The sequence below is a fragment of the Pleurodeles waltl genome, chromosome 5 (assembly GCF_031143425.1).
Source record: "Pleurodeles waltl isolate 20211129_DDA chromosome 5, aPleWal1.hap1.20221129, whole genome shotgun sequence".
In the NCBI taxonomy this organism is placed as follows: Eukaryota; Metazoa; Chordata; class Amphibia; order Caudata; family Salamandridae; genus Pleurodeles; species Pleurodeles waltl.
The window spans coordinates 724,996,357-725,014,841 of NC_090444.1; the positions used below are offsets into that span (position 1 = coordinate 724,996,357).

The 18,485-nt window shown below is 50.8% G+C and overlaps 2 protein-coding genes across 2 annotated transcripts in view; both read left to right on the forward strand.

Annotated features, from left to right (window-relative positions):
• LOC138295990 (formin-2-like) overlaps positions 1 to 18,485 on the forward strand; it is a 686,093-nt gene that overhangs the window by 239,039 nt on the left and 428,569 nt on the right. Inside the window, exons 7-8 of the mRNA XM_069234685.1 lie at positions 1,578 to 1,665; positions 3,472 to 3,533. Coding sequence (XP_069090786.1) covers positions 1,578 to 1,665; positions 3,472 to 3,533 — 150 coding nt within the window. The remainder of the gene's footprint in view (positions 1 to 1,577; positions 1,666 to 3,471; positions 3,534 to 18,485) is intronic.
• The window catches only part of LOC138295194 (trichohyalin-like), a gene marked incomplete at its 5' end in the record, with an annotated part of 66,425 nt that continues 58,840 nt past the window's right edge, over positions 10,901 to 18,485 (forward strand). The window contains 4 exons of the mRNA XM_069233385.1: positions 10,901 to 11,041; positions 13,575 to 14,395; positions 15,500 to 16,308; positions 16,572 to 17,798. Of these exons, the coding sequence (XP_069089486.1) occupies positions 10,901 to 11,041; positions 13,575 to 14,395; positions 15,500 to 16,308; positions 16,572 to 17,798 (2,998 nt within the window). The remainder of the gene's footprint in view (positions 11,042 to 13,574; positions 14,396 to 15,499; positions 16,309 to 16,571; positions 17,799 to 18,485) is intronic.

Sequence of the window (18,485 nt, forward strand, 5' to 3'; positions counted from 1 at the left end):
AAAAATCCAAACTGCAAGTGTTTCTGAACCTCGGGAAAGAGAATAATTGATGGATAAAGCAGACAGGAAATTGCACAAACGAGTTAGCAGTCAAAGAAATCCATTCACCAAAAACATACCCCAAAAAATAGGAGACCCATAGATGTTTACTCAGCCAGCACCCACGTGGCATAAAGATGAGGGTAGATTGGTTAGGTTTGGCCCCAAAGACTCTGTTTGCCATGAGAGTGGATATCATAGAGCGTGATCCCCGGAATGATTACATCATGTTAGGAGGCTGTCTGGTCAGTCTTCCTGAAAAGATATCAAAGACTCATGAACCTGTTTAAAGACATGTTAATTCTGTTTTGTTCAGTGAAAGCTCAGCTGCTAAGTATTTTGTATAAAATGCTTGGCTGAGAAGTCATATCCAAGAAGCAGCAGCAGAAAGAAAACCAATCGTCCTTAGAAAGCTGAACATTAATAATTACGACAGATGTGGCTGTATATCCCCTCTTTCCTTACTCTTGATTTTTCTTATCAGCTTCACAGCTCCACCATAAATCATTTCCTCGGTTTGTTGTAAAATACCTTTTGTTCTTTTCCTTTGTCACAATCTTGGGTCATTTCCTAGTAACAATTGTTAAGGGTTTTGTAAAGATGAGTGAAAATAGTATCATTGATGCACTCATCATCTTAGTTACAGTTTGCATGTTTAGAGATTGTTGTGCCATTTTAGGATTCTCTAGGACCTGGAATAAACTATATAAGCTAAAGTAAATACGTTGGTAGTTACAATTTGGTTTTCTTTTGGTTATTATTCAACGTCTGTTTTCCTTTGTAGAGTATGAATCCCATCTTCTGTTTCTATATATTGTTCTGTGCAAAAGCCATATGGCTGAATGCAAAAAAATAAAAAAACCTTAAAGCAAGAGGTGGATAGAATTCCTTGTGAGCTCTGCAGTAATTGATCATTCTGCATTGACCTTTAACTTTTAACACTTTAAATTCACTATCTGCACCATACAGATATGCAAGGGATTGTTTTTTCACAATGGCTCGTCTTCAGGTTTTTTATAAAGGGATATTATGCGAAGGACACTCCAGCACATCCATCAAGCAATGAACTCATTCGTTAAGTCTAAGAATAGAAAATGTAATAAGTACAATAAAATGCTCTTACATAAGACTAAAGGGGCTTCATTCCTAGTACCCCAGAGTCTGACCAGGACATTACCCCTAGAGTTACCAATAGCGGGATATCCACAACTCCGGAGGATGAGTTACCAATGCCCTAGCAGCACCCTGTTCTCTTCGACAGTCCTCTCCGTAGGTGTCTCCTTGTGAAAAAACTAGATCCTTTGAGCTCCTTGGATGACATTCTGTTGAGGTTCCAAGCTCAATTTACCATCCCCATCAAAATTAAAAGGCTACTGGTAATGTGGTTATAACAGGTGAAACTTTATTGGAGCCTGTCCTACAGCATTTGCTAATTCAGCTGTCATTGGAAGTGCATTTGATGTAAATGAGACGTTTACAAATTGAGCACAATTAAGTGTACCATACTTGCTTTTAAATAATGAATATTTTTTGTGCAGGTTGTAAAACTACTAAACACTAAAAGATCCCAAGCAGTTGGCATATTGATGTCCAGCCTTCATCTAGACATGAAAGATATTCAGCATGGTAAGCAAATAATTAAGTGGCTTTTCCAATGCTAATAGCAAGCAGTAGGATGATCCTTTGGTTCTTCCCAACCATTACTACTCCCTTAGCTAGGTAAATGATTTAGTTCCTTTCTACTACTAAAAAGGAGCAACTAAAATGTTTTAATTATTTAAATTTTCCTGAAATTGTACTTCTATTCTAGCTCATATTCCAAATGTAGTAATAATTGTCATACAACAAGTTACACTGTGGACAAAGGTATTTGATTTAGTTAGTCTTTGTAACCTGCACCACTTAGATTGGTGTCCTCCTTATGCAGTGAACCAGAGTAGAGACACACTAATTGTAGGTTCATCAAATGGAAAGTAATGGTACAAGCTTCCTTCACTAAGATGCCTTCAGTTGTGGAACAGCCATTGTGAAGCCTTGGTCTTCAAAGAAGCGTTATGTAGTGCTATCAATAGTTCCTCCAGAGGACACCAGCTCCTAACCCTAGACAGTCCAAGAGGAAAAGTAAATAGTGACATGACTTTGCCCTCTTTGTTGTAAATATTTTCTTATCTAGTTTGGCTCCCTCTTAGCGGAGCAACACCTTCCTCTTTACAGGGCCTGTGAATTGGTTACTCCCTTTTTTAATTTCTCTGGATAGTGTGATGGTGAGGTTGCAGGAGATAATGCAGCTTCGGAGATCGCTCAAGCATGTATATTGTGAGGTGCTTTAGAAAGATTGTCACAGATACCAGAACAATTTCTGGATCTCTGTATTCTAAAAATGCAAAAAATCATGCGTGAAACACAGATTTCCGAAATGCAGGTAGCCGAAATGACCACCAGAACATCAAACAGATGATGAACACCAATCAAAACATTTCCTGACATAACGTATCTTCTATATCTTTTGCATACACAAATTGAAGAATTAGGTCTGAAAAGCAAAATCATAGGCTTTATTATTGGTGCATGGCAAAGAAACAATGACACGCACAATGACATTACCATGAGGTTTTTTTCAAGTTAAACATCATTTAAAATTAAAGCATAAATAAAATGAGAATACAGCAATATTAAATTACAAAATACAATATCATTGTAGGAGAAAAACATATGGAATAAAGTATAAAAACAACAAACAGGATCATAACGCACTGTGATGCATTGTTAGTGTAATCATCTACAGATGCCCACTACATACAAGATTAAAATGAGATTTACTTGGAGATAAACAATTCACACATTTTGTAAATATACTAATTCTCAGCAATGATAAGTTAAACCAATGGAATATTTTAATTGGAAAACACTGATTTAACCTCATATGCCACAGAAATGTCTTTGTATAGATAATAGTGTAATGCGTTAAGTTCTTTTTTTCAGTAAGGTGAGTATACAAATTATTTGAAATAAAAAAAAAATCTTACAGTTGATACACTTAATACCATTTCACAAAGAGCAACTTAATTTTTTTAAATATTTTTTACCATAAACAAATCCTAAGCGACAGTGTTATTTCTTCATTTAAGCACTTCCAATTTTTAGGAGAATCCCTTAATTTAGCTTAAAACATTTTCTTGTGGACCCATAGAGGGCTTTAAGGCATGGCAAAGTGGACAATTGCACAGGTCCCTCACCTTCCAAGTACCCCATTCCCCCCCATCCCCCCCACACGCCCCTCTACTTTTGTTTTGGCACAACCAGTTAGTTGGAACTTAAATTACTCGTGTGGTACTTTATCTTGAAGTAACCTCCGACATATGGATCAAGCTCCACTGTGAACTTACTGATTTCATTTTCTAACATCTTTTTATGATTTTATGTTTTGTGCAGCGGTTTTGAATTGCGATGCCACTGTGGTTGATCTGGAATCCCTTCGAGCCCTCTTTGAAATTGTGAGTGACCTATTATACCCTCTCTCTCTCTCTCTCTCTCTCTCAATATATATATATTTTTTAACAAAGTGCAGACGACTCGCCAGTAAATGTGTAATTATAAAGTCTTTTCGAAATAGTCAAGTAGAGCAAAGCATCATTCAGTACATTTACATTAGGACTATCCTAACAGGTATTTTCCTTTCATCTCTACCTAGAAGAAGCGTGGCATGGTAAAATGCCACTTCTCAATTAGATTGAAGCTGCTAAAGAACCAGTTAAGTGCTTGCTCAAAGCCCCTCAAGAACAAAGGTTATGATTGCTAGAGTGTGTGAAACTGTGACAGTTGGAGGAAGGAGGGGTGGAGGGATGGAAGATAAAAAGGGGTGAGGAGTGTCTGCTGGTGGATGAAAGGGGCATAAGCTGGAATCCAGACTATGCATCCTTGATATTCTGCAACTATTCTGCTTGGTAGCAGTGGCTGCGGGCTCTGAGCAAAACTTTGGGCCCCTCCACTTAAAATTTTACATAGTAAGTAAGTTCTACTGAGCCATATCCTCCAGTATACTGCTCCTGGTCGTACGTAGGCAGTTTTATTCTTTGGCAAGACGGATAAAAGCCAACCTGCCTTCACACAAATAGGCACACCAGTGTGACCCGACCACCAGCTCTTTACTCGGCTTGGATTTCTCATTTATCTCACTGTTGCAAAGAGAAAAGGGAAAATGAAAGAAAACCCTGGAGGAACACAAAAAAAGAAAAATGATTGAAATAAGAGAAAGCAATGGCATCTAATTAGAAAAAGAGATTAAGAATTTCACTAACATAAATTGAGCTAGAAAAGCAGGTGAAGAAACAACATAACTGTTAAATCACATTGAAGAGATTTAAACAGGTACAAACCATACACAAAAGGGTTGAGAGATTAAAGGAAATAATGTTTAAAGAGGATGCTAGGACAGCTGAACAAGTGGAACTGTAAACCAAATGGATGAGATCTGAAATTATGAAAATAACAATACGAGGAAAGAGTAGGGTTCAGAAGCAAGGAACTGTGTCTGAAATGGGGCAGTGAAGGAGAGAAAATGGAAATGAGTGAAGGTATACTGAAAGTACAAGTGAGATGCTTAGTAGAATTGATACTTCAGATTTTGTGATTTTTCTTTTTTCATGCAAATCTTAAATTATAATTCTTGTGAGATTTCCTATTTAATCTAATATACTGACTATCAATATCTAGGTATAGCTTCCAGGTTTCAAGTTGTGATGCTCCTCAGAAACTGTCAGTCATAGCACTGACTGAGGTTCGCTAATAGGTTTGCAAGCCTTTCCGACTATCCATTCTGTGAAAAAGACATCAGAAGGTAAAAACCTTGGCTGGGACTACCTGCTAGGTATATCTGGCTTCTGCATGGTCTCAGTTGGCCCACAATCACTGGGCACATGTTCGGTCATGTTAACCCCATCACTAAACCTGATCAAGAGAAATTTCAAGTCCTATTAGCACAAATTCACCAACAGATCTGTACAAATGTAGAGAAAGACCCAATAAAAGAATGCTCATAATTAATTATTCTCTAAAGAATCCAACAGGTATAGGCACTTTGCATGAATCACCCAGGAAAAACCAGCCTTGATGACCGACATTTTAGCAGGAATGGGTTCTTTGTACACATTTAGAAAATCCAGAGCCACTTTGATCTTAGAGAACTTTGATCTCTGTTCAAGAAAATTGGAACATGGATGAAATGACCATTAATGGTTCTGAATACTTTGCCGTTGGGGCACTGAAGTAAACTGGGGTAGATTAAGAGGGCACCTGCTCACATCAAAGTGGCCAGCGGTTGTGTAGTAAAAGTGCAACTATAAATCTGATGATTTAGAGTTTAAACTAGATGTTTTGATCAAAGTAAACCCAAGTGAGAGGTAAGCATATACCTTTAATAAGTACTTATTATTCCACCAGTAAGACCTGGAAAAAATACCTAGTAAAGTAATCAAACTTTTGGGGGGTACCAATGGGTCATATGCAAGAAGAAGAAAGAAATAAGAAAAATACATGGTTAGATGAATGGTTAGTGTACCACAACTCAAGGATGTAAACAATAGAATTTAACGGAACCAGTTGATGCAAGTCTCCTATGTTTGAACCAAACATTTTTGTTCAAACTTTAAGCAAGAGTTCTGCATTTTTATAGTATTTTCAAAGTGATATTTGCCTGTGATTTCTGAAACTTCTCTTAGATAAAAGTACTTTAAGAGAGCATCAGAGGGTAGGCCGTTTTGCTGAGAATCTAGATAATCTAGATATAAAATGGTCTTCCTATAGATTAGTTAAATTAAGTTCTAGGTATATGCTAAATCATTCATTTTTTAATGATTTGTGGTGAGTTGGGCTATCTGTTACAATCTTTCAAATGATTAAGGGCTCCTGTAATCATTTGCACTAAGATTGATCCAAAGGTAGGAGTCCAGTTGTGTTTAGTATTAGATGGAGTTAAAAAAAATAGCTTAATCTAAAGCACTTCAGAAATGAATAACAAACTCAATTAAATGAAAAATAAGTTACATGAAAAGTCTGTTCATATGTCTTATAAAGAGAGATAATAGTGCCCAGTTCTGGAAAGCCTAGAAGTACACGTAGGTTAAGTTCTTCCGGCAACTAGCCTGTGCATCTAGATGCTCCACAAGACTGCCCTGAAATAGAGATTAGCTCAGATGACTGGCATGCTCTTATCGAAGTCCTTTATCAGTGGCAAAAAAGAAACTTCTCACTTTCAGAAAAAGGTGATGCTGAACTACAAGTAAATCCATTAGCACAAGAAGTCTAAAAGGTATCAACTTTAAAATGGTCACTGATTTCACTGCCCAGTGTGGGAAGTTCAAAATTGCCATCTGTGGGGGGAAGGGAGGGAAGAGGAAGGGGGAGAGGGAAAGGGGGGGAAAGGGGAGGAAAGGAAAAGGAGGAGAAAGGGGAGGGGGGAAAAAGAGGGGAGCAGATGGCAGTCTAAAATTAGAGATGATAGCCTTATTAGACATTGCAGGCAGGATATTTGCAAAGAATGTATTACTCTGTCTGGGAGATTGAATTGTTACACAAAAATGATTAAGCTGTAGCCAAATTAGATTTAGTAGGTTGCTGAAAGCTTTGACAGTGAAACACCACTGGTAAATTATGCAATAGATATAAGGTCATCCTGCCAGTGTAAGCCCACGTGCAGCAAAAAAAAACAGAAGGGTGCTTTAACAGGCATCCCTAGCATGCTGAAAGACTAAGTGCAGCTGCTAGCCAACTACACAAAGGAGTTTGTGAATAGTAAATGCTACCAAATGTGCTGAATTCCTCATAAAATAATTCTGTACCCCAGTCCTGATGAAGAACTGAGAATTCAGTCCACTAGATGGCAAAACGCTGCATAGAGTATCATAAGAAAGACCTGCACCACGCCTAGAAGCCCAGCAATGAAGGATGCCTATGAAACTTTTTGGCATAACTGCTACAGGTGTCCTCTCAAACACCCCCTGCTTAGACTGCATCAGTGCTAACTCACTGTATACTGCAGCCTCAAATATTGGCACAGAATCTTTAATTCTATATGAACTGTTCATGCTGTACCTCTGTTTTTTCTCCTTTCATATATGTTCATTCACTTAATGTGCCTTGTGTAATTTTCAATCACCGTAAAGGTGTGTGGATATTGCTAATCAACCTTGAGCTTGTTTTCAGTTGTTTATACTCTTGTTTTACCATAGAAAATATACTGTAATGACAAGGTATGAAATGAACCGTTTAGACAAATCTTTCTTCTGTAATCACGAAATGCCTGGATTTTTCCAATTAGGGGCTACAACCTCTACCTGACTAACCTGGATGATTAGCATCTTGTGTACCTGCTCTATAAATTTCAACAACGTCTTTGATCAGGTGTAAGCAAATGGCTCCCTGTTGCAGTTACCCCCCCACTTTTTGCCTGCTACTGACTTGACTGAGAAGTGTGCTTGGACCCTGCTAACCAGGCCCCAGCACCAGTGTTCTTTCACCTAAAATGTACCATTGGTTCCACAATTGGCACACCCCCTGGCACACAGATAAGTCCCTTGTAAAAGGTACCAGTGGTACCAAGGGCCCTGTGACCAGGGAAGGTCCCGAAGGGCTGCAGCATATGTTATGCCACACTAAGGGACCCCTCACCCTACACATGCACACTGCCATTGCAGATTGTGTGTGTGTGTTGGTGGGGAGGAAGAGGCAAAGTCGACATGGCATCCCCCCTAGGATGCCATGCACACAAAATACTGCCTGTGGCATAGGTAAGTCATCCCTCTAGCAGGCCTTACAGCCCTAAGGCAGGGTGCACTATACCACAGGTGAGGGCATAGCTGCATGAGCAATATGCCCCTACAGTGTCTAAGTCTATTCTTAGACATTGTAAGTACAGTTGTGGCCATATTAAGTGTATGGTCTGGGAGTTAGTCAAAAACGAACTCCACAGCTCCATAATGGCTACACTGAATACTGGGAAGTTTGGTATCAAACTTCTCAGAATAATAAACCCACACTGATGCCAGTGTTGGATTTTATTAAAAAATGCACACAGAGGGCATCTTAGAGATGCCCCCTGTATTTTACCAAATTGTTTAGTGCAGGACTGACTGGTCTGTGCCAGCCTGCTGCTGAGAGACGAGTTTCTGACCCCATGTGGTGAGGGCCTTTGTGCCCTCCAAGGCCAGAAACAAAGCCTGCTCTGGGTGGAGGTGCTTCACACCTCCCCCCTGCAGGAACTGTAACACCTAGCAGTGAGCCTCAAAGGCTCAGGCTTCGTGTTACAATTCCCCAGGGCACTCGAGCTAGTGGAGATGCCCGCCCCCTGGACACAGCCCCCACTTTTGGTGGCAAGTCCAGTGGAGATAATGAGAAAAACAAGGAGTCACCCACCAGTCAGGACATCCCCTAGGTGCCCTGAGCTGAGGTGACGCCTGCCTTTAGAAATCCTCAATCCTGGTTTTGGAGGATTCCCCCAATAGGATTAGGGATGTGCCCCCCCCCCCCCTCCCCTCAGGGAGGAGGGCACAAAGAGGGAGTAGCCACCCTCAAGGACAGTAGCCATTGGCTACTGCCCTCCCAGACCTAAACACACCCCTAAATTCAGTATTTAGGGGCCCCCCAGAACCTAGGAAAATTAGATTCCTGCAACCTAAAGAAGGACTGCTGACCTGAAGCCCTGCAGTGAAGACTGAGACGACAACTGCTTTGGCCCCAGCCCTACCGGCCTGTCTCCCAACCTCGAAGAAAACTGCAACAGCGACGCATCCAACAGGGACCAGCGACCTCTGAAGCCTCAGAGGACTGCCCTGCACCTAAGGACCAAGAAACTCCTGTGAACAGCGGCTCTGTTCAACCATCTGCAACTTTCTTGCAACAAAGAAACAACTTGAAGGACTTCACGTTTCCCGCCGGAAGCGTGAGACTTTCTACTCTGCACCCGAAGCCCCCGGCTCGACCTGCGGAAAACCAACACTACAGGGAGGACTCCCCGGCGACTGCGAGCCCGTGAGTAGCCAGAGTTGAGCCCCCTGAGCGACTCCTGCAGAGGAAATCCAGAGGCTCCCCCTGACCGCGACTGCCTGTAACAAGGGACCCGACGCCTGGAACCAACACTGAACCAACACTGCACCCGCAGCCCCCAGGACCTGAAGGAACCGAACTCCTGAGCAGGAGCGACCCTCTGCCTAGCCCAGGTGGTGGCTACCCCGATGAGTCCCCTCTGTGCCTGCCTGCATCGTTGAAGAGCCCCCCGGGTCTCCCTATTGCTTTCAATACAAAACCCGGCGTCTGTTTGCACTCTGCACCCGGCCGCCCCTGTGCCGCTGAGGGTGTACTTTCTGTGCCTGCTTGTGTCCCCCCTGGTGCCCTACAAAACCCCCCTGGTCTGCCCCGAGGACGCAGGTACTTACATGCTGGCAGACTGGAACCGGGGCACCCCTGTTCTCCATTGAAGCCTATGTGTTTTGAGCACCTCTTTGACCTCTGCACCTGACCGGCCCTGAGCTGCTGGTGTGGTAACTTTGGGGTTGCCTTGAACCCCCCAACGGTGGGCTACCTTGGACCCAACTTTGAACCCTGTATGTGTTTTACTTACCTGTGAACTTAACATTTACTTACCTCACCCAGGAACTGTTTATTTTTGCACAGTGTCCACTTTTAAAATAGCTATTGCCATTTTTGTCAAAGCTGTACATGATATTGTGATTATTCAAAGTTCCTAGAATACCTGAGTGACATACCTTTCATTTGAAGTATTACTTGTAAATCTTGAACCTGTGGTTCTTAAAATAAACTAAGAAAATATATTTTTCTATATAAAAACCTATTGGCCTGGAGTAAGTCTTTGAGTATGTGTTCCTCATTTATGCCCGTGTGTGTACAACAAATGCTTAACACTACCCTCTGATAAGCCTACTGCTCGACCACACTACCACAAAACAGAGCATTAGAATTATCTACTTTTGCCACTATCTTACCTCTAAGGGGAATCCTTGGACTCTGTGCACACTATTTCTTACTTTGAAGTAGTATACACAGAGCCAACTTCCTACATCAGATAAACAGGGTCAATCATTGGTTTAGATTTCTAGTGCAAGGTGTAGATGAAAAACACCGATATTTTATAGGTAAGTTAAGTGCATCTGACTTGGAACAAGTAGCACGTTAATTACATTGTTTTAAGATATATTAACCCAAAATGGACCTACAAAGGGCTGTACGTTGGCTTAGAGCGAGAGAAAGAGATAGAGGGAGAGAGCGAGAGAGAGAGATAGGGAGAGAGAGAGAGAGAGATCGGGAGAGAGGAGAGAGAGAGAGATCGGGAGAGAGAGAGAGAGAGAGAGATCGGGAGAGAGAGAGAGAGAGAGATCGGGAGAGAGAGAGAGAGATCGGGGAGAGAGAGAGAGAGATCGGGAGAGGAGAGAGAGAGATCGGGAGAGAGAGAGAGAGAGATCGGGAGAGAGAGAGAGAGAGATCGGGAGAGAGAGAGAGAGAGATCGGGGAGAGAGAGAGAGAGAGATCGGGAAGAGAGAGAGAGAGAGATCGGGAGAGAGAGAGAGAGAGAGAGAGAGAGAGAGAGAGATCGGGGAGAGAGAGAGAGAGAGATCGGGAGAGAGAGAGAGAGAGATCGGGGAGAGAGAGAGAGAGATCGGGAGAGAGAGAGAGAGATCGGGAGAGAGAGAGAGATCGGGGAGAGAGAGAGAGAGAGAGATCGGGAGGAGAGAGAGAGAGAGATCGGAGGGAGAGAGAGAGAGATCGGGAGAGAGAGAGAGAGATCGGGAGAGAGAGAGAGAGAGAGAGAGAGGAGAGGAGAGGAGAGAGAGAGAGAGAGAGAGAGATCGGGAGAGAGGAGAGAGATCGGGGAGAGAGAGATCGGGAGAGAGAGAGAGAGAGAGAGAGAGAGAGAGATCGGGAGAGAGAGAGAGAGAGAGAGAGAGAGATCGGGAGAGAGAGAGATCGGGAGAGAGAGAGAGAGAGAGAGAGAGATCGGGGAGAGAGAGAGAGAGAGAGAGAGAGAGAGAGAGAGAGAGAGATCGGGAGAGAGAGAGAGAGAGAGAGAGAGAGATCGGGAGAGAGAGAGAGAGAGAGAGATCGGGAGAGAGAGAGATCGGGAGAGAGAGATCGGGAGAGAGAGATCGGGAGAGAGAGATCGGGAGAGATCGATCGGGAGAGATCGATCGGGGAGAGATCGATCGGGAGAGATCGATCGGGAGAGATCGATCGGGAGAGATCGATCGGGAGAGAGAGATCGGGGAGAGATCGATCGGGAGAGAGAGAGAGAGAGAGAGAGATCGATCGGGAGAGAGAGAGAGAGAGAGAGAGATCGATCGGGAGAGAGAGAGAGAGATCGATCGGGAGATCGAGAGAGAGAGAGATCGATCGGGAGGGAGAGAGAGAGATCGGGAGAGATCGATCGGGAGATCGGGAGAGAGATCGGGAGACATCGATCGGGAGGGAGAGAGAGATCGATCGGGAGAGAGGGAGAGATCGATCGGGAGGAGAGGGAGAGATCGATCGGGAGATCGGGAGAGAGATCGGGAGACATCGATCGGGAGGGAGAGAGAGATCGATCGGGAGAGAGGGAGAGATCGATCGGGAGAGAGGGAGAGATCGATCGGGAGAGAGGGAGAGATCGATCGGGGAGAGAGGGAGAGATCGATCGGGGAGAGAGGGAGAGAGAGATCGGGAGAGAGAGAGCGAGAGATCGGGAGAGAGAGAGCGAGAGATCGGGAGAGAGAGAGCGGGAGAGAGAGAGCGGGAGAGAGAGAGCGGGGAGAGAGAGAGAGAGAGAGAGAGCGGTGGAGAGAGAGAGAGATGAGACCGAGACCGGGGAGAGAGAGAGAGAGAGACCGAGACCGGGGAGAGAGAGGAGACCGAGACGACGGGAGAGAGAGACCGAGACCGGGAGAGAGAGAGCGGAGCGAGCGGGAGAGAGAGATCGAGCGAGCGGGAGAGAGAGATCGAGCGAGCGGGGAGAGAGAGAGCGAGCGAGTGGGAGAGCGAGCGAGTGGGAGAGGAGGAGCGAGTGGGAGAGAGAGAGCGAGCGCGGGCGGGAGCGAGCGGGAGAGAGCGAGCGAGAGGGAGCGAGAGGGAGAGAGGGAGCGAGAGGGAGAGAGCGAGCGAGAGGGAGAGAGCGAGCGAGAGGGAGAGAGCGAGCGAGAGGGAGCGAGAGGGAGAGAGAGAGCGAGCGAGTGGGAGAGAGAGAGAGAGCTAGAGAGTGGGAGAGAGAGCGAGCGAGTGGGGAGAGCGAGCGAGTGGGAGAGAGAGCGAGCGAGTGGGAGAGAGAGCGAGCGAGTGGGAGAGAGAGCGAGCGAGTGGGAGAGAGAGCGAGCGAGTGGGAGAGAGCGAGCGAGTGGGAGAGAGCGAGCGAGTGGGAGAGAGAGCGAGCGAGTGGGAGAGGGGAGAGCGAGCGAGAGGGAGAGCGAGCGAGAGGGAGAGCGAGCGAGCGGGCGGGAGAGAGCGAGCGAGCGGGAGAGAGAGCGAGCGAGCGGGAGAGAGAGAGCGAGCGGGAGAGAGAGAGAGAGCGAGCGGGAGAGAGAGAGAGAGCGAGCGGGAGAGAGAGAGAGCGAGCGAGAGAGAGAGAGAGAGCGAGCGAGAGAGAGCGAGCGAGTGGGAGAGAGAGCGAGCGAGTGGGAGAGAGAGCGAGCGAGTGGGAGAGAGAGCGAGCGAGTGGGAGAGAGAGCGAGCGAGTGGGAGAGAGAGCGAGCGAGAGAGAGAGCGAGCGAGAGAGAGAGAGCGAGCGAGAGAGAGAGTGAGCGAGTGGGAGAGGGAGAGTGAGCGAGCGGGAGAGGGAGAGAGCGAGCAGGAGGAGAGAGAGAGAGCGAGCGAGTGGGAGAGAGAGAGCGAGCGAGTGGGAGAGAGAGAGAGAGAGCGAGCGGGAGAGAGAGAGAGAGAGAGCGAGCGGGAGAGAGAGAGAGAGAGAGATCGGGGAGAGAGAGAGATCGGGAGAGATCGGGAGAGAGAGAGATCGGGAGAGATCGATCGGGAGAGAGAGAGATCGGGAGAGATCGATCGGGAGAGAGGGAGAGAGAGAGAGAGAGATCGGGAGAGAGAGAGAGAGATTCGGGAGACATCGATCGGGAGGGAGAGAGAGATCGATCGGGAGGGAGAGAGAGATCGATCGGGAGGGAGAGAGAGATCGATCGGGAGGGAGAGAGAGATCGATCGGGAGGGAGAGAGAGATCGATCGGGAGAGATCGATCGGGAGAGAGGGAGAGATAGATCGGGAGAGAGGGAGAGATCGATCGGGAGAGAGGGAGAGATCGATCGGGGAGAGAGGGAGGAGATCGATCGGGGAGAGAGGGAGAGATCGATCGGGGAGAGAGGGAGAGATCGATCGGGGAGAGAGGGAGAGATCGATCGGGGAGAGAGGGAGAGATCGAGAGGGAGAGAGAGAGAGATCGGGAGAGAGAGAGAGAGAGATCGGGAGAGAGAGAGAGAGAGCGGGGAGAGAGAGAGAGAGAGAGAGCAGGGAGAGAGAGAGAGAGAGAGAGAGAGAGACCGAGACCGGGAGAGAGAGAGCGAGCGAGCGGGAGAGAGAGAGCGAGCGAGCGGGAGAGAGAGATGCGAAGCGAGCGGGGAGGAGAGAGATCGAGCGAGCGGGAGAGAGAGATCGAGCGAGCGGGAGAGAGAGATCGAGCGAGTGGGAGAGAGAGATCGAGCGAGCGGGAGAGAGCGAGCGAGTGGGAGGAGAGCGAGCGAGTGGGAGAGAGAGAGAGAGCGAGCGGGCGGGAGCGAGCGAGCGAGCGGGAGGAGAGAGCGAGCGAGTGGGAGAGAGCGAGGGAGAGGGAGCGAGCGGGAGAGAGCGAGCGAGTGGGAGCGAGTGGGAGCGAGCGAGTGGGAGCGAGCGGGAGAGAGCGAGCGAGTGGGAGAGAGCGAGCGAGAGGCAGCGAGCGGGAGAGAGCGAGGCGAGTGGGAGAGGGAGCGAGCGGGAGAGAGCGAGCGAGTGGGAGCGAGCGAGTGGGAGAGAGGCGAGCGAGAGGGAGCGAGCGGGAGAGAGCGAGCGAGTGGAGAGAGAGCGAGCGAGTGGGAGAGAGCGAGCGAAGTGGGAGAGAGCGAGCGAGAGGGAGCGAGCGAGCGAGAGGGAGAGAGCGAGAGGGAGCGAGAGGGAGAGGAGCGAGCGAGAGGGAGAGAGAGAGAGAGAGAGGGAGAGAGAGAGCGAGCGAGTGGGAGAGAGAGAGAGAGAGAGCGAGAGAGTGGGAGAGAGGAGCGAGCGAGGTGGGGAGAGGCGAGCGAGCGAGTGGGAGAGCGAGCGAGCGAGTGGGAGAGAGAGCGAGCGAGTGGGAGAGAGAGCGAGCGAGTGGGAGAGAGAGCGAGCGGGAGAGAGAGAGAGAGCGAGGCGGGAGAGAGAGAGAGAGAGAGCGAGCGGGAGAGAGAGAGAGAGAGAGCGAGCGGGAGAGAGAGAGAGAGAGAGCGAGCGGGAGAGAGAGAGAGAGAGCGAGCGGGAGAGAGAGAGAGAGCGAGCGGGGAGAGAAGAGAGAGAGCGAGCGAGCGGGAGAGAGAGAGAGAGCGAGCGGGAGAGAGAGAGAGAGCGAGCGGGAGAGAGAGAGAGCGAGCGGAGAGAGAGAGAGAGCGAGCGGGAGAGAGAGAGAGAGCGAGCGGGAGAGAGAGAGAGCGAGCGGGAGAGAGAGCGAGCGAGCGGGAGAGGGAGAGAGAGAGAGCGAGCGAAGCGGGAGAGAGAGAGCGAGCGAGAGAGAGAGCGAGCGAGTGGGAGAGAGAGGAGAGCGAGCGAGTGGGAGAGGGAGAGCGAGCGAGTGGGAGAGGGAGAGCGAGCGAGTGGGAGAGGGAGAGCGAGCGAGCGGGAGAGAGAGCGAGGCGAGCGGGGAGAGAGAGCGAGCGGGAGAGAGAGAGCGAGGCGAGCGGGAGAGAGAGCGAGCGAGCGAGCGAGATGAGAGCGAGCGAGCGGGAGAGAGAGCGAGCGAGTGGGAGAGAGAGAGCGAGCGAGAGAGAGAGAGAGAGAGAGAGAGCGAGCGGGAGAGAGAGAGAGAGAGAGATCGGGAGAGAGAGAGAGAGATCGGGAGAGAGAGAGAGAGATCGGGAGAGAGAGAGATCGGGAGAGATCGGGAGAGAGAGAGATCGGGAGAGATCGGGAGAGAGAGAGATCGGGAGAGATCGATCGGGAGAGAGGGAGATCGGGAGAGATCGATCCGGAGAGAGGGAGAGAGAGAGAGAGATCGGGAGAGAGAGAGAGAGATCGGGAGACATCGATCGGGGAGGGAGAGAGACATCGATCGGGAGAGGGAGAGAGAGATCGATCGGGAGGGAGGGAGAGATCGATCGGGAGAGAGGGAGAGATCGATCGGAGAGAGAGGGAGAGATCGATCGGGAGAGAGGGAGAGATCGATCGGGAGAGAGGGAGAGATCGATCGGGAGAGAGGGAGAGATCGAGAGGGAGAGAGGGAGAGATTGATCGGGGAGAGAGGGAGAGATTGATCGGGGAGAGAGGGAGAGATCGATCGGGGAGAGAGGGAGAGATCGATCGGGAGAGAGGGAGAGATCGATCGGGAGAGAGGGAGGAGATCGATCGGGAGAGAGAGAGAGATCGGGAGAGAGAGAGAGGAGAGATCGGGAGAGAGAGGGGAGAGAGAGAGAGAGAGCGGGAGAGAGAGAGAGAGACCGAGACCCGGGAGAGAGAGCGAGCGAGCGGGAGAGAGAGAGCGAGCGAGCGGGAGAGAGAGATCGAGCGAGCGGGAGAGAGAGATCGAGCGAGCGGGAGAGAGAGATCGAGCGAGCGGAGGGAGAGGAGAGAGTCGAGCGAGCGGGAGAGAGAGATCGAGCGAGCGGGAGAGAGCGAGCGAGCGGGAGAGAGAGATCGAGCGAGCTGGAGAGAGCGAGGCGAGCGGGAGAGAGCGAGCGAGCGGCGGGCGGGGGAGAGAGCGAGGCGGGCGGGAGAGAGCGAGCGAGCGGGAGAGAGCGAGCGAGCGGGAGAGAGCGAGCGGGAGAGAGCGAGCGAGTGGGAGAGAGCGAGCGAGAGGGAGCGAGCGGGAGAGAGGGAGCGAGCGGGAGAGAGCGAGCGAGTGGGAGAGAGCGAGCGAGAGGGAGCGAGTTGGAGAGAGCGAGCGAGAGGGAGAGGGAGAGAGAGAGGGAGAGAGAGATCGAGCGAGCGGGAGAGAGAGATCGAGCGAGCGGGAGAGAGAGAGATCGAGCGAGCGGGAGAGAGAGATCGAGCGAGCGGGAGAGAGAGATCGAGCGAGCGGGAGGGGAGAGAGCGAGCGGGAGGGAGAGCGAGTGGGAGCGAGCGAGAGGGAGCGAGTGGGAGAGAGAGAGAGAGGGAGAGAGAGAGAGAGAGGGGAGAGAGAGAGAGGAGGAGAGAGGAGGAGAGAGAGAGAGAGAGGGAGGAGAGAGGAGAGGAGAGAGAGAGCGAGGAGAGGAGAGGGAGAGAGAGAGAGCGAGGCGAGAGGGAGGGAAGAGAGAGAGAGCGAGAGGGAGAGAGGAGCGGCGAGAGGGAGAGAGAGAGAGCGAGCGAGTGGGGAGAGAGAGAGCGAGAGGGAGAGCGAGCGAGTGGGAGAGGAGAGAGCGAGCGAGGGTGGGAGAGAGAGAGCGAGGCGAGTGGGAGAGAGAGAGCGAGCGAGTGGGAGAGAGAGAGCGAGCGAGTGGGAGAGAGAGCGAGGCGAGTGGGAGGAGAGAGAGCGAGCGGAGTGGGAGAGAGAGAGCGAGTGGGGAGAGAGAGAGAGCGAGCGAGTGGGAGAGAGAGAGCGAGCGAGTGGGAGAGAGAGAGCGAGCGAGTGGGAGTAGGAGAGAGAGCGAGCGAGTGGGAGAGAGAGAGCGAGCGAGTGGGGAGAGAGAGCGAGCGAGTGGGAGAGAGAGCGAGCGGGAGAGCGCGCGAGCGGAGCGGGAGAGAGGCGCGGCGAGCGAGGGGGAGAGGGAGCGAGCGGTGAGGGAGCGAGCGAGCGGGAGAGAGCGAGCGGGAGAGAGCGAGCGGGGAGAGAGCGAGCGAGAGGGAGCGAGCGGGAGAGAGGGAGCGAGCGGGAGAGAGGGAGCGAGCGGGAGAGAGGGAGCGAGTGGGAGAGAGAGCGAGCGAAGTGGGAGAGAGCGAGCGAGAGGGAGAGGGAGAGAGAGAGAGGGAGAGAGAGAGATCGAGAGAGAGGGAGAGAGAGAGATCGAGCGGGAGAGAGAGATCGAGCGAGCGGGAGAGAGAGATCGAGCGAGCAGAGCGGGAGGGAGAGAGCGAGCGAGCGGGAGGGGAGGGAGAGAGCGAGCGAGTGGGGAGAGAGCGAGCGAGGTTGGGAGAGAGCGAGCGAGAGGGAGCGAGTGGGAGAGAGAGAGAGAGAGGGAGAGAGAGAGAGCGAGCGAGAGGGAGAGAGAGAGAGCGAGCGAGAGGGAGAGGAGAGAGAGCGAGCGAGTGGGGAGAGAGCGAGCGAGAGGGAGAGCGAGCGAGAGGGAGAGCGAGCGAGTGGGAGAGAGAGAGCGAGCGAGTGGGAGAGAGAGAGCGAGCGAGTGGGAGAGAGAGAGCGAGCGAGTGGGAGAGAGAGAGCGAGCGAGTGGAGAGAGAGAGAGGCGAGCGAGGGCGAGCGAGTGGGAGAGAGAGAGCGAGCGAGTGGGAGAGAGAGCGAGGCGAGTGGGAGAGAGAGCGACGCGAGTGGGAGAGAGAGCGAGCGAGGGGGAGAGAGAGCGAGCGAGGGGGAGAGAGAGCGAGCGGAGAGGGGGGGAGCGCGCGCGAGCGGGGGGAGAGAGCGAGCGGGAGAGAGAGAGAGCGAGGCGAGCGGGAGAGAGAGAGCGAGCGAGCGGGAGAGAGAGAGCGAGCGAGCGGGAGAGAGAGAGCGAGCGAGGTGAGTGGAGAGAGAGAGCGAGCGAGCGAGGTGGGAGAGAGAGAGCGAGCGAGCGAGTGGGAGAGAGAGAGCGAGCGAGTGGGAGAGAGCGAGCGGGAGAGAGAGAGCGAGCGAGTGGGAGAGAGAGAGAGAGCGAGCGAGTGGGAGAGAGAGAGAGAGCGAGCGAGTGGGAGAGAGAGAGAGAGCGAGCGAGTGGGAGAGAGAGAGCGAGCGGGGCGAGTGGGAGAGAGAGAGAGAGCGAGTGGGAGGAGAGAGAGAGAGCGAGCGGGAGAGAGAGAGAGAGCGAGCGGGAGGAGAGAGAGAGCGAGCGGGAGAGAGCGAGCGAGCGGGAGGAGAGAGAGCGAGCGAGTGGGAGAGAGAGAGAGCGAGCGAGAGAGAGAGAGAGAGATGCGAGCGGGGAGAGAGAGAGAGAGCGAGCGGGAGAGAGAGAGAGAGAGAGCAATGCGAGTGGGAGAGAGAGCGAGCGAGTGGGAGACGAGAGAGAGAGAGAGAGAGAGCGAGTGGGAGAGAGAGAGAGAGAGCGAGTGGGAGAGAGAGAGAGAGAGCGAGTGGGAGAGAGAGAGAGAGAGCGAGTGGGAGAGGAGAGAGCGAGCGAGGTGGGAGAGAGAGAGCGAGCGAGTGGGAGAGAGAGCGAGCGAGTGGGAGAGAGAGAGAGCGAGC